Below are 15,016 nucleotides of genomic sequence, written 5' to 3'. Positions count from 1 at the left end.
ATGCCAAAGGCATCAAAAATACGAAACCTATTCATGTACATAACAGAATCCTCAAGACTATGATTAACCTGTGACGTATGCACGATTTGGGTCACGTGGGCGCCAATTTCGACTTCCGTGCATTTCAAAACAAAGAAGAACTACTAAATAACACAAGGAATTTACAAACAAATTATGTCTACAGATAGCCCTAGCAAAGTTATTATAAAACATGTTTTTGTCTTAATGGATAAACGAGGATTTTTTTGAATATCATGTTGGTAAAAAGTCAGAATGGGAGCTGATTGCATAAAAACAATTTCTCAGATCAGAGCGAAGTCAATAAGGCCGATTTGTGGATTGAAAACAAAAGGAGTTTTTATCAAGCTTGATGAAAGTTGATTGAAATTTGTTGAGTTACTTATTACTAAATATGCATAGATATTGACAAAAAATCACTCATGCAAATGGCATTGTTAACAATGATGCAATTGTCACATGGTTTTACATGTGACCCGCGCTTGTTTAAATATAGATTATTTCTGTGCATGCACAGAAATTGAAAAGCCCTATCTTTGTACTGAATTTGGGCATTTCTTGACCGATTTTGACCAAATGTTTTGCACATCTGACATAAATACAAACACATTTTGACTCATAATCACTTTTTTGCGACACATTACAAAAATGGGAAAATATACCAACATCAACTCGGGCGGCTTTAAATGCAAGTGCGTAAAGTGTTGCCCAGATTAGTCTGTGCAGTCCACACTGGCTAATCAGGAAAGACACTTTCTGCTTTTATATTATTATTTTTTTGTTTCCAGAAATCCAGTTTAAGCGCAAAGTCTTGTCCCTGATTAGCCTGTGCGGACTGCACAGGCTAATCTGGGGACTCCACTTAACGCACATTCATAAAACCCCTTTTCACAGAGCGATGCTCATATACCCGTACTTTAAAGTTCAAATCTGCATACACATATTTTTATTGATTGTTATCTTGTTGATGGATTTTGGTGGATTTGCTGAGTTTTTTGTTTACAATAAAACAACAGACAAACAATGATAATTACTGATTCCACAGGTTTGTGCAGGCAAAGAATTTGTTATTAATAATTTTCTTTCAATCTGCGATAACCATTAATGTAAATTTATTCTGCAAATTGAAGCTCTTTATATAAAATCAGCAGAATGCTCATCGCTTTTATTGAATTGGCTGAATTTAAATGCGCAGTAAAACAAATATATTTTACAAGCAAAGCAAGCAATATTAATTATGTACACCTGTATATTTCAGCTGCAGCTGCTATTATGTTTTGATGCACAGCTTAAAAAAGCAAAGCACTACATTGAGAAAAAATTGTATAGTTGTAAATATCCAATGCATTCAATGGTTGAAATATGAATATTGCAGTTGAACAAAAGCGACGTTTGTCACAGATCGAGATGACAAAGATGGCGCTAAAGAAGGTTGAAAGCGACAGTGAAGACGATAGGGTGCGTAATCTGCATTATGTAACAAGCAAATCGGGATGTTTTTTTCGTTATAAAAATTATAACTTTCATTGCATAACATCCTGAAAGAAACTTTAAATTCTTAAAGATATATCATGTTTTAATGATTTTAATTATAAAAAAAAAAGATTTTGTTTGTCATCTGCGTAAATTAAAAAATTCATTGACTGTTTGGGCTCTATAAATATTTAATTCCTCTTTGTCAGTACACATACATGTATTAATGTTGCTTTTAATATTGTTTTGCCAAACTGTATCTGGGTAGAGTAAATACTAATGTTGGTCGTTGGAGCCTAATATTCAAGGAAATGCTTATTAACACGAGTACTTTGTATGTTTATTATTGTGCCCAATTTAGATTCCATATGTTGAATAATTGTCTATTATAACTGGGTTATAAAAGTTAGGATTACAGAATTCTATGAAATTTTGTTAGTAATAAGAAAAAGAAATACTGGTAGCTAAGACATTTCAACTGAAAGCTAATTAAAGAAGCATATTACATAGGAGATATTTAATGCATTCATTTTTATTTAAAAACATACTTTATGATCTGCATATATAAACAATATACATTTGTGTTTGTAAACTATGAACAAAAAGGTTGACACTGTCGACTCGTCAGTTCCAAGCTCAAGACGCGAGTCTGTCACATCGGAAACTGGCTCGTTGGCAGGAGACGTAACTCAAATACGATCTCGTACCCCATCGATTGACATTTCCCATCCATTATTAAGAAGGGGCAGCTCCCAAACACCAATGGGAAATCAGTATGAAAATCTTGAAATAAGGTGCAAAAGTGGGGCCATGAAACAAAGGCGCGTCAGTTCTCAGAATGAGGGTGACCCCTTTAAGGTTCAGCTTAAACATAGAGAATCCAACCAGGAGGCAGGTTTTGCATCCTCATTGCACGAAATGGTTTTGAGAGTTTTGGGTAAATGGAATATTGTAGAGGATAGATTCGGGTTCATATTTAAAGTCTGCATGTGGTGGTTTGGGGTTTACGTTTAGGTAAAAGAAGGCTTACCAGTAGCTATTCGTGTGTGACACGGGTTGGGGTTTGTACCAAATGTGAGCAAGATATGAATGGTGTTGAGTATGTGTATTTACAGCAATCATATAATTTAGTTCATATACTCTATAGAGAGATACACAGGAATTGATTAAAAATATAGACATTGAAATGCTATTCATATATTTGTCATTATGGAAAATTGTATATTATGACAGAGAAGTTGCTTCTTGCTGTTACTTTGTATATAGTTATTATTGTTGCCATATGTTATATTGTAAGATGTTCTATAAAAAGCTAAATACCTGTTTGTAAACATAAACAAATGCAGTGAACCTGCTTTTTATGAATGGCAGCCATTTTGTTTATGTTTCCAGGTCTGTGTGTTGTGTGTTACAGCTTATTGTAACATGCTTCGACCATTTCTGACATGCCAAACTTATTCTCTTTACATGTTAACAGTTGAATTTGAAAGTTGCTTGTTCAAAACACATATATTAGCATCTCTCCATTCACTGATATTAAGTGTGACATTTGAACAAGAAACTTCTATTATGAATTATTATTTTATTATAAATTTTGCATAACAATTTAAATTGATTTTGCAGCCAATTATTTCAAACTTCTACCTTTCAGCAATATATTCATATGTATATTATTTCTTTTCCTTCTGTTTAATATATATTTATTCTATATACTGGAGCACTGATTTATTCTGTTTTTCATTTAATTTGCTCAATGTTATGAGTGTAACCTACTGCATATAAAAAAATATGGTCTTGACCTTGCAGTTTCCATGGAAACCATGACATACTCACTGATACTTATTCAGTCTATTTTTAGCACAACATGTATATATTAAAAATAGTTGTTGCATCTAGTGTACATTGTAATTTTAAAACCAATAACCTCAGGCATGGTGTTTTTAATATGGTCTTGAGGTAGAAAAAACACTGTAGGTCATTGTGTTTTACTGGCTTTGTATGTGTTTAGAAAACTGTAGAGGTTTCGTTTTATAATGCAAATCAAACTGTTTATTAATCACTGACACTGTCTTTTTACGTTGTTATAACTCTTCTGCAAACGAAGCATTTTAGATGAAATACAGTTAATATCAGGCTCTAACCTGGCTGTGTATTTTGTTACATTCCTCCCCTTCCATTAACAAATATTTTTATGAACTGGGCACACTTTGGATGAGATCTGTTGCGACTAAGCATTTTTATGTGAAGCACATTTATTTTGCTGAAAAGAAGTCCATTCTACAACCGCTGGTGTCTGAAATTGTCAGTATTCAACAATAATTTATGAAGGAAAATTCTGAGCTTTTCATTAAGAATGTTTAATATTGCACTAATTTTGAAGTTGTTGAACTTTTATAGCTATAAAATATTATTCTAAATTTACTTCAAAAAATATTCTCCATCTCATCATCTTTTATATCGTCTTGTCCCCTAAAATAGACGAGTAGTAGGAGGCAGTCAGTTGACGAATCAAATAAGCTTGAAGTTCCGGGTCTAATACCAAAAATGACAATGACGCCCGAAAATCTGGAAGATTTTGAGATACAGCAGCAACATCGCCGTGCCTCCATGCAGGGTCGAAGAATGTCATTGGTTGAAGCTATCCCTGATTGGCCCTCGTTAAAACATCCTGAAAAAGAGTTGGAGGTATTTGACCCAGTGTTGTGATCGTGAACATTCATAATGAGTCAGTCGTTAGTTGATCATGGCAATGACTTTTCTTCTCTCAAGTTAACTTGATCTACTAGTTGTTTTGAATACAAGAAAGGGACTCGTTTCAGTCACTTTATTGCGTTTACAATTTCTGTTGCTATAACAACCACGCTTCTCTGCAGGAATGATAACTTGATGATTTTTGCCTTGTGCTATCTGTAATTTTCTGTCCTCTTTTATATTTTGTGTTCATGTATTCTTTTGTTCGCTTCAGTATTGTAACTATGGTGATGCTGTGAACTGGTCATTTATGAAAATTGTGATATGTATATGTGTTTATTAACTCAAAATTGATTGGCCAAATGACAAAATGATGGTCCATCAATTTTACCTGTGTTGACAATCTGTCTTTTCAGCTCAAATTAAAATAATGATAGCAGCTTTGTTTAAGAATGCAGGTACAATAGAGTGTAGAATTCTTGCTGTTATTATCCTTTTGTGTATTATTTATGTCAAAGCTGATATATTTGATAGGGTTTTTATTACATTCTTTATGTTGTGTTGGAGATGTTTTTATTTATTTTGTAAATCAATTTTTATATTATATATATTACTGTAATTTAAAGATTTTTTTCAGTTATAATGTCATTTGTGTCAGTAAAAAATATAATATGTTGTTATTTAATACAAAAAGTATCAGTAATCATGGTAATGTAAACATGTATATTTTTACAAATTTATTAGAAGCACATGTTTTTGCCCTTTTAAATGATTTTCGTATGGAAACAAAATAGTTGCATGTATGACTTTTTATGCATGTATGTCGCATTGATTCAATGTGGAATGTTGTATGATTTTTTTATTGCCCACTTGCAGTTGTAGGTTGAAATACAGTATAAAAGTTCATATCTAAAGATATTGCACAAACATAGGCATGTTGATTGGCTGTAGCTGCTTGGGCAATATGGCATATATAGTTTACTAAGTGCAAATCTATAGATATAGCATAAACCTACTGATGAACATTTGCTGTAGCAAGCTTGGGCATCAGGGTATACATAGTGTAGACTTGAAGTTTTTTTGCTTAGATATAGAAGAATATATAAATATATTATTTTGCTTCTTGCTTTTAATGAAGTTTTTTCTTAAAAAAAAATTTTTTTCAATGTTTTAAATATAATATTAAAATCATTTTTTGTGTGTTTTTTTGCTATGTCTGATGCTATAACAAATTTTGCAAATAACATAGCTTTGATACTACTTGATGTTGTATTTAGTCAGTGCTAGTGAATTATGTTTGTGTGTGTGAGAGCTTTTGGTATTTATGTGTGACTGGGGAGTACAATTAATTTATTTTCTTTTAAAGTGTTTATATCAAGTAAAATATACATTAACCAAATCAGGCTTTCAAGTTCATAATTATAAACAAATACACAGAACATAAATATTCATTGAATGCTTAATAAAATTTTAACTCAAAATTAACGTGACAAATTATGTTTTTATGTGGTTGTTTGTTTGTTTGTTTACGGCGTAAAAATTAACTTTGTTAAATAATATACACGCTTTTAATGCCTTGTTTATGTATTGTTTTTCTAATACATGTAATATATAAACAGCTACTGCTTGTAAACTGTTCCCAGATATCTTTGTTTGTACAATTCAGTCTCCGCCATTTAAATAGATCAAGCGGTTGTTAACAAAGATTGATTGGCTGAATTAATAGCCATAATGTGTACTTGGTGCAAGAACATAATGTGTCATAGCAATTAAGTTCAAGATACTATGTTGTTGCACTGAGGGAATGAATTTGTATTTTTTGGCTGTTATTGCTCAAAGTTTGTTTAAACATAAAAGAATACAAGAAGCAAAGATTTGGTGAACATCATCACTTTATTAACATGCTTTAATGCTAAATTCCTTTTTGTTACCCAGAAGTTAAAAAGTTGTTGTGAGCAATTGTCATCTTTGTTTGGTTTGTGTAGTAATATCTGCTCCACCCCCGACTTTAGATGCCGGAGAAATGGGTCAAGGAACTTGAAGACATCAAGGTCATGGAAGGAAAGGACAAGGTCGTTTTCCATGCAATATTCTGCAAACCGGACGCAAAGTTCCGCTGGTACAAAAACAAGCTGGAGATCTTCCATGGTGAAAAATACCACATCGAGGTTGATGGCGACAACTACAAATGTACGGTTAACGATATCAAGCTCGAAGACAATGGAAAATTCTTTCTAGAATGTGGTAAAGTCCCGTTGAAGACATCCGGATGGTTGTATGTTGAGGGTACGTTTAAAATTTTAGTCTTTATATGGTGGATATTTATTATGCCCTCCTTCCAAGAAGAGGGGGTATATTGTTTTGCACATGTCGGTCGGTCTGTCTGTTGGTCCGATCTGTCAGTCGGTCCATCATTGATCATGACTGGTAGATGACCCCTATTTATTTCCAGATCACTAGGTCAAAGGTCAAGGTCACAGTGACTCAAAACAGTAAAATGGTTTCAGGATGATAACTCAATAACGCTTAAGCCTGGGATCAGGAAAGTTAATAGGTACATTGATCATGACTGGCAGTGGCAGATGACCCCTATTGATTTTCAGGTCACTAGGTCAAAGGTCAAGGTCACAGTGACTCGAAACAGTAAAATGGTTTCCGGATGATAACTCATGAACGTTTAAGCCTTGAATCAGGAAAGTTCATTGGGGCATTGGTCATGACTGACAGATGACCCCTATCGATTTTCAGTACTCAAGGTCAAAGCTCAAGGTCACAGTGACTTGAAACAGTAAAATGGTTTCCGAATGATAACTCACGAATGCTTAGGGTAAGGATGAGGAACGTTCGTAGGTACATTGATCATGACTGGAAGATGACCCCTATTGATTTTCTGGTCACTAGGTCAAAGGTCAAGGTCACAGTGACTCAAAACAGTAAAATGGTTTCCGGATGATGATTCAAGAACGCTTAAGCCTGGGATCAGGAAAGTTCATAGGTACATTGGACATGACTGACAGATGACCCCTATTGATTTTCAGGTCACAAGGTCAAAGTTCAAGGTCAAAGTGACTCGAAGCAGTAAAATGGTTTCCAGATGATAACTCAAGAACGCTTAAGCCTGGGATCAGGAACGTTCATAGGGACATTGGACATGACCGACAGATGACCTATATTGATTTTCAGGTCACTAGGTCAAAGTTCAAGGTCACAGTGACTTGAAACAGTAAAATGGTTTCCGGATGATAATTCAAGAACACTAAAGCTTGGGATCAGGAAAGTTCATAGGGACATTGGTCATGACTGACAGATGACCCCTATTGATTTTCAGTACTCTACGTCAAGGTCAAGGTCACAGTGACTTGAAACAGTAAAATGGTTTCCGGATGATAACTCACTAATGCTTAGGCCTGGTATCAGGAAAGTTCATAAGGACATTGGTCATGACTGGCAGATGACCCCTATTGATTTTCAGGTCACTAGGTCAAAGTTCAAGGTCACAGCGACCCTAACGTATTCACACAATGGCTGCCACTTCAACTGACAGCCCATTTGGGGGTCATGTGTGTTTTACAAACAGCCCTTGTTTTTCAGCTCACCTTAGCACAACGTGCTCATGGTGAGCTTTTGTGATCGCCTTTTGTCCGTTGTGCGTTGTGAATTGTGGGGTGTCAGCATTTGCCTTGTTAACTCTCTAGAGGGCACATTTATTGTCAAATCTTCATGAAATTTGGTCAGAAGATTGGTCTCAATGATATCTTGGATGAGTTCGAAAATGGTTACGTTTGCTTGAAAAACATGGCTGCCAAGGGGCGGGGCATTTTTCCTTATATGGCTTTATATGGCTATAGTAAAATCTTGTTAACACTCTAGAGGCCACATTTATTGTCTGATCTTTATAAAACTCGGTCAGAAGATTCATCCCAATAATATCTGGAACGAGTTCAAAAATGATGCCGGTTGGTTGAAAAACATGGCTGCCAGGGGGCGGGGCATTTTTTCTTATATGGCTATAGTAAAACCTTGTTAACACTCCTAAGAGGCCACATTTATTGTCCAATCTTCATGAAATTTGGTCAGAAGATTTGTCTTATTGATATTTTGGATGAGTTTGAAAATGGTTACGTTTGATTGAAAAACATGGCTGCCAAGGGGCGGGCGTTTTTCCTTATATGGCTATTTATGGCTATATATATATATATGTATATATATATATATATATATATATATATATATATATATATATATATATATATATATATATATATATATATATATATATATATATAATCTTGTTAACACTCTAGAGGCCACATTTATAGTCCGATCTTCATGAAACTAGGTCAGAAGATTCATCCCAATAATATCTTGGACGAGTATAAAAATGATGCCGGTTGGTTGAAAAACATGGCCACCATGGGGAAGGGGCATTTTTCCTTATATGGCTATAGTAAAACCTTGTTAACACTCTAGAGGTCACATTTATTGTCCGATCATCATGAAACTTGGTCAGAAGATTTGTCAAATGATATCTTGGATGAGTTGGAAAATGGTTTTGGTTGCTTTAAAAACATGGCCACCAGGGGGCGGGGCATTTTTCCTTATATGGCTATATATTGCTATAGTAAAACCTTGTTAACACTCTAAAGGCCACATTTATTGTCCAGTCTTCATGCAATTTGGTCAGAAGATTGGTCTCAATGATATCTTGGATAAGTTTGAAAATAATTATGTTGGCTTTAAAAACATGGCTTCCAAGGGGTGGGGCAATTTTCCTTGTATGGCTATAGTAAAATCTTGTTATCACTCTAGAAGCCACATTTACTGTCCGATCTTCATGAAACTTGGTCAGATGATTCATCCCGATAATATCTTGGACGAGTTAAAAAATTATGCCGGTTGGTTGAAAATCATGGCTGCATTTTTCCTTATATGGCTATAGTAAAACCTTGTTAACACTCTAGAGGCCACATTTATTTTCCGATCTTCATGAAACTTGGTCAGATTATTTGTTCCAATAATATCTTGTTATCTCAGGTGAGCGACTTTGGGCCTGACTCGCAGTCTGTTCAGGTTTTATGCTGTTTGCTGCTCATCAGTATCTTAGGGTTGTAAATGAAGCCTTTAAAATTTGAAACTAGTAAGAAAGGTCTTTGATTACATTTAGCTTTCTAACAGACTACACATGTGTCGAAATACGTTTTTAAGTGGTAAAGGGGACAAATCAAGTGTGTCTGTGTAAAGGGAAGTCCAGGAGGCCTTTTTTTCCCATAATGGGCCTGTATAAACTTTACCTATTTTTCTCACATAAGTGTCACAAAGACTTTTTAGCTCACGTGTCACGAAGTGACATGGTGAGCTTATGTGACCGTGTGATGTCCGGCGTCCGTATGTGGGTGTGTGTGCGTGCGTGTGTCCATCAACAATTTGTTTGTGTAGACAATAGAGGTCGCAGTTTTCATCCAATCATTATGAAATGTGGTCAGAATGTTTATCTTGATGAAATCTGGGTTGGGATTGTATTTGGATCATCTGAGGTCAAAAACTAGGTCACTAGGTCAAATAATAGAAAAACCGTCAACAATTTGTTTGTGTAGACAGGAGAGGTCACAGTCTTCATCCAATCTTTATGAAATTTGGTCAGAATGTATATCTTGATAAAATCTGGGTTGGGATTGTATTTGGGTCATCTGGGGTCAAAAACTAGGTCACAAGGTCAAAAACTAGGTCACTTGGTCAAAAACTAGGTCACTAGGTCAAATAATAGAAAAACCTTGTATAGACAATAGAGGTAACAGTTTTCATCCAATCTTTATGAAATTTGGTCAGAATGTTTATCTTGATGAAATCTGGGTTGGGATTGTATTTGGGTCATCTGGGGTCAAAAACTAGGTCAAATAATAGAAAAACCTTGTGTAGACAATAGAGGTCACAGTTTTCATCCAATCTTTATCAAGTTTGATCAGAATGTTTATCTTGATGAAATCTGGGTTCGGATTGTATTTGGGTCACTTGGAGTCAAAAACTAGGTCACTAGGTCAAATAATACAAAAACCTTGTGTAGACAAAAGAGGTCACAGTTTTCATTCAATCTTTATGAAATTTGGTCAGAATGTTTTTCTTGATGTAATCTGGGTTGGGATTGTATTAAGTTAGTCAGGTGAGCGATTCAGGGCCATCATGGCCCTCTTGTTTCTATTTGTTGTTGCCTTAATTTCAACAGAAAAGCCCCCAGAGTACTACTTCACCCAGAAGCTTCCCGCCAAGTACGGCATCCAAAACAAGAAAGAAGGGATGCTTGAGTGTTTCGTGTCCGACAATAATGCCAAGGTCAAATGGTTCAAAGATGGAAAGCAAGTGGAGGTAACAATTTGTATTCAGAGCAAATAATTAGTTTTGCACATACAATTTTTTATTAAGTTTTTATAGGTAGATGATATCTACTGTAGCCTTAAATAAAGTCATGTTTACAAATACAATATAATTTGACAAGCATCCAGCTGTTTTGAGAGGGTATGTATGTTTGGCTTTAATTTGAGTCCCAAATGTATGCTTAGAGAATGCAAAAGTTTTAGATACAAAACTTTACACCAAACATTGCATAATTAGAAAGATAGTCTGTGCCCATAAAAGCTTGATGCAGGTAGATCATTGGCATCTAAAAATAATAAATATGTTTAGCCATAATCATATTTCGAGCTATCTTAACACAACATGTGGACGTTCAAAAATGTCTTCCATTTCTTTGTCGTCTTTGTCGGTACTTTCAAGCACCAAATCTTGTCTGTCAAACGATCGTTTTGTGTGCAGATACCTAGCAGTAGAGCCATCTCCTTGATTGTACAACCGATTTGATTGGTCTCGGGATTTTTCGTCCTCATATAAAGTCTCAAAGTAATTGTGTTTTGGTCGCCGTCTGTATATCTTACCATCAGGATTGGCCTGAAGAATTCCTTGAGTGTCTGTACGCTGAAGGTTGCTAACCCATCGTGGGGTTTGACGATGTAGTGTTTTGTTTCCTTTTTCACGATAACGCTGAGGTTCGAGATTTTCCTCCTCATGTCTTGTAACTTTCTTCCTTGTTGGAGTCCTTGTGTGTGTGCTGTCTATTTTTGGTTCATACACAGTGGCATTTATCCAGTCCTCAACATTCCTCTTTGGTCGTACTGGTCTCTGTAATCTGATAGGCCATGTTCTTTGTGTCTGAGTGTCTTTGGCTATGGTGTCATCTTCAAACAGGGCAGGAATATGCAGGTTTGGTTTCCTTTTCAGTTTCTCAGCATGGGATTCTGACATCTTAATCATATCTGCTGTCTCTTTGATTGCCTGTCTGTCTGAGTACGTGTGAAGGGGAACGCGAGCTGCTGGTAAACGCTTACGTCGTCTGAAGCGCCGTGGGATCTGGTACTTCCGGTTGACTCGTGGAGCAAAAAACCAGAAGAGAAATGTCTGCAAGCAAGTGATAGATCCTTCTGGAAGGTCTCTGCTTGTCCAAACACTTCGTTTGATCATGTCTGAGGTTGGCTTAACAGGAACACGTAGCTTTACCAGCATGTTGTTGGTCGTGATAAAGAATGTTTCGAACATGGATGCTGATTCAATGAAGATGGAATTTCTAATGGATATTCCACTCTCATACAAGTTTGCATTATCAGGGAGATGTAACTGCTGCCCTCCCATGAGGAGCCGGCAACTTGAAATTGCATGTCCCGATTTCAGTTCAATCTTCTGCTGCAACTGGCGCATGTCTTGATTGACATCAACCATAGTTTTGTAGATAATTCCGTCTGGAGAATGGAGAAAAATGGGATATCTTTCAACTTTCATTTGCAGAACCTTTTTAAAATCTGTGATAACATCCTGCAAGATTGCATTGTCAGGGAGCTTAAAATTATCAAAGCCAAGTTCAAAAGCTGTGGCATTTGGAACACCAATTTTTTCAAGTCTTTCTTTAACATCTTTGACTTTTTTACTTGGTAGTACTTTAATGTTCTCCACAATTCCATGTCCGATTGCTATTTTTAGTGGGATTCCAAACAGCATATCTTTGTCTACATTTGTCATTGTAATGTTCATCACAATTACTGTGTTCTTGGCCTGTGAACCTATGACCTTCGTAAAATCAAGCTGCACTTCTTTCTTATAGAGCCGTATAAGGTCCACTGGCACATCTGTGTGGCCATGGACAATAAAGGCCACAACTGACCATCGGTCAAACTGCGACACAGTGATCTCAATGTTTTCACCTAGCTCTGTAATAACTAGCATTGTCTGCATATTCATGTTGTTATGACGACCTACTGTATTCAGCACCAAAGTGTCACCGTTCTTTATTCCATAAAATCCCAGGCAGTAATCCCAATGTAAAGAACGTTTATTGTGCTGAAACACTAAGACATGTATGGGGACATACAGCTCATGAACTGTTACATGTTGGGTACCATGGCGACTAAACGTGCGACCGAACACACGGTATATGAGGTCACTTCCTGTACTACACCTGTCAATGTAGAGACGGTAAGTTTTCCCCCAAAACGTTTCTACATTTATTAGCAGATCCGAATGGATTTGAATCAATACATGCATTATTGTGCCATTTTTTACTTTGTATTCATAAAGCCTTCGACCATTTTCCAAAACTCTGTCCTTATAAATAATGTCTTGCTGGTCAATCGAGATCCCTTTGACACGTTTAATGTAGGATTTCACCTCATGCACAGTGCACATTGGGTCCGCACTTATGGGCAAAGTCAATTTCAATTGGTTAATCTCTACAGTCATGCTAAGATTCTTTTTTGGCATAATCATGATCACACTGCCAGGTTGAAGCTGAAAAATGTCTTTAATGTCTTTTGGAAACTTATCACCTCCCTCCATGATCATAATCTTTTCATTTTCCCGGTCAAACTCAAATTTGCTTTCGACATACTGTGTAATCTGCCACAGAGCGTCGTCAGGGCGTGGATTGAACAATAAGAGAGTGTCATGCCTACTGAATGTCCATATTGCGACACCCTTGCCAAGGAAAGTGTTGCGGTCAACATCGCTGTACTCTGCTATGAACTCTAAAGATTCCTCTGAATCAAAGTCTGATTCACTTCCCGAATCCATCGCGTCTACCTGCAAGATAAACATTCAAATAGTACTAACAATGCAACAATAGTCTTAAGCCTGTCAGTCTGTCAAATAGTATTTCAGTATAGATAAAAAAAAATAATTTTTAAACACTGTACAAAATATAAATATTATGCCCCAGAAACTCAAATGCGCCTGGACCATTCTATCAAGGATTGCAGCTGTTTAACAAGGAGTTTTGACCTATATTTGTCCAATAAATTAACATGACCACATGTTTTCTCAAATTAATATGCATTTTTTAATCAGAAATATTTATGAAATTAAAGCACAATTTTCATTACCATAAAACATCAGAATGCAAGTTTAAAGATCTGTGGTAATAAAGTTATAACTAAAACTTATTTGTTAAATTCTGTGCCAATCAGTTATCACATGGCAAAAACAAACAAACAACAACTTACATTTAATCATCTATTCCATTGTGTTATACTATATAATGTGTTTAAATTGCATTTCATTTTAATTTTACTTTTCAGGTTATTCCAAATTCCCTTTTTGTCATTTAATAACTGACAGTCAGCAAATAGCTATTAGCAGTTTAAACAAAGTGATAATTTCACCAGCTGTTTATTGCTTATTTGAACAATAAATGCAAGTTTTTGTAAACCTGTCACAATTATTGTATTGCATACAAATGTATCTTTTGTATTGTTACCATCCAATGAGACATAAGTATAACATAGGCACAATTGTATTTTTAAAGTTGCTTGGACAAGCAAATAATGGTACATCTCAAAGAAATTAACCAACAGACAGACATTATTAATAATTTTTATTTCTTGTTCAACAGAATAGAATCCAATATTTTGAGAGAAAAAAACACACTAACTAAACGAGCGTTCTGTTTAAATGAAATGACTTGTTTCTTTAACTTATCCTATTCAAATCACGTTATTCCAAATTCCCTTTTTGTCATTTAATAACTGACAGTCAGCAACATAGCTATTAGCAGTTTAAACAAAGTGATAATTTCACCAGCTGTTTGTTGCTTATTTGAACAATAAATGCAAGTTTTTGTAAACCTGTCACAATTATTGTATTGCATACAAATGTATCTTTTGTATTGTTACCATCCAATGAGACATAATTATAACATAGGCACAATTGTATTTTTAAAGTTGCTTGGACAAACAAATAATGGTACATCTCAAAGAAATTAACCAACAGACAGACATTATTAATAATTTTTATTATTTGTTCAACAGAAAAGAATCCAATATTTTGAGAAAAAAACACACTAACTAAACGATCGTTTTGTTTAAGTGAAATGACTTGTTTCTTTAACTAATCCTATTCAAGAATTATATGATAACAATCTTTTGGTCATTATTAGGCTTTGTAAATATATGATAAACAGATAACACCATTAATAACTCTATGAGCCTTTATTAAAAAAAAAATGTTTTATTAACAATGTTTCTTAAAAACATGCTGTATAGCTTTAAAATTGGGCACCGCAACTAAGTTCATAAATCGAGGTCATTATTTGATTTGAATCAGAAATGATTGGCTTTGTTAATTGCCAGATTCAAATACCTAGATCAAACCAGTCAGGTACAGGGCTGATTTATATATCTGTTAATATCAAATGGATATGTTTAGGAGAGCAGATCAAATGTCAATACTAAAGTGATTGAAATTTATTTAATAATAGAGCCAATTTAAACTTTAGGAATGCTTTGTAATAATAAATTTGCCA

General features: G+C 35.1%; 1 protein-coding gene across 1 annotated transcript in view; it reads left to right on the top strand.

The window, feature by feature from the left end:
* Window positions 1-15,016, top strand: part of LOC127870931 (twitchin-like) — a 229,367-nt gene that overhangs the window by 91,166 nt on the left and 123,185 nt on the right. Inside the window, 4 exon segments of the mRNA XM_052413522.1 lie at window positions 1,394-1,476; window positions 3,970-4,176; window positions 6,195-6,468; window positions 10,403-10,542. Coding sequence (XP_052269482.1) covers window positions 1,394-1,476; window positions 3,970-4,176; window positions 6,195-6,468; window positions 10,403-10,542 — 704 coding nt within the window.

Source organism: Dreissena polymorpha, chromosome 1 (assembly GCF_020536995.1).
Source record: "Dreissena polymorpha isolate Duluth1 chromosome 1, UMN_Dpol_1.0, whole genome shotgun sequence".
Taxonomy (NCBI): domain Eukaryota; kingdom Metazoa; phylum Mollusca; class Bivalvia; order Myida; family Dreissenidae; genus Dreissena; species Dreissena polymorpha.
The sequence above is the reverse complement of the archived record's forward strand: the minus strand, read 5'-3'. Positions and strand labels throughout refer to the sequence as shown.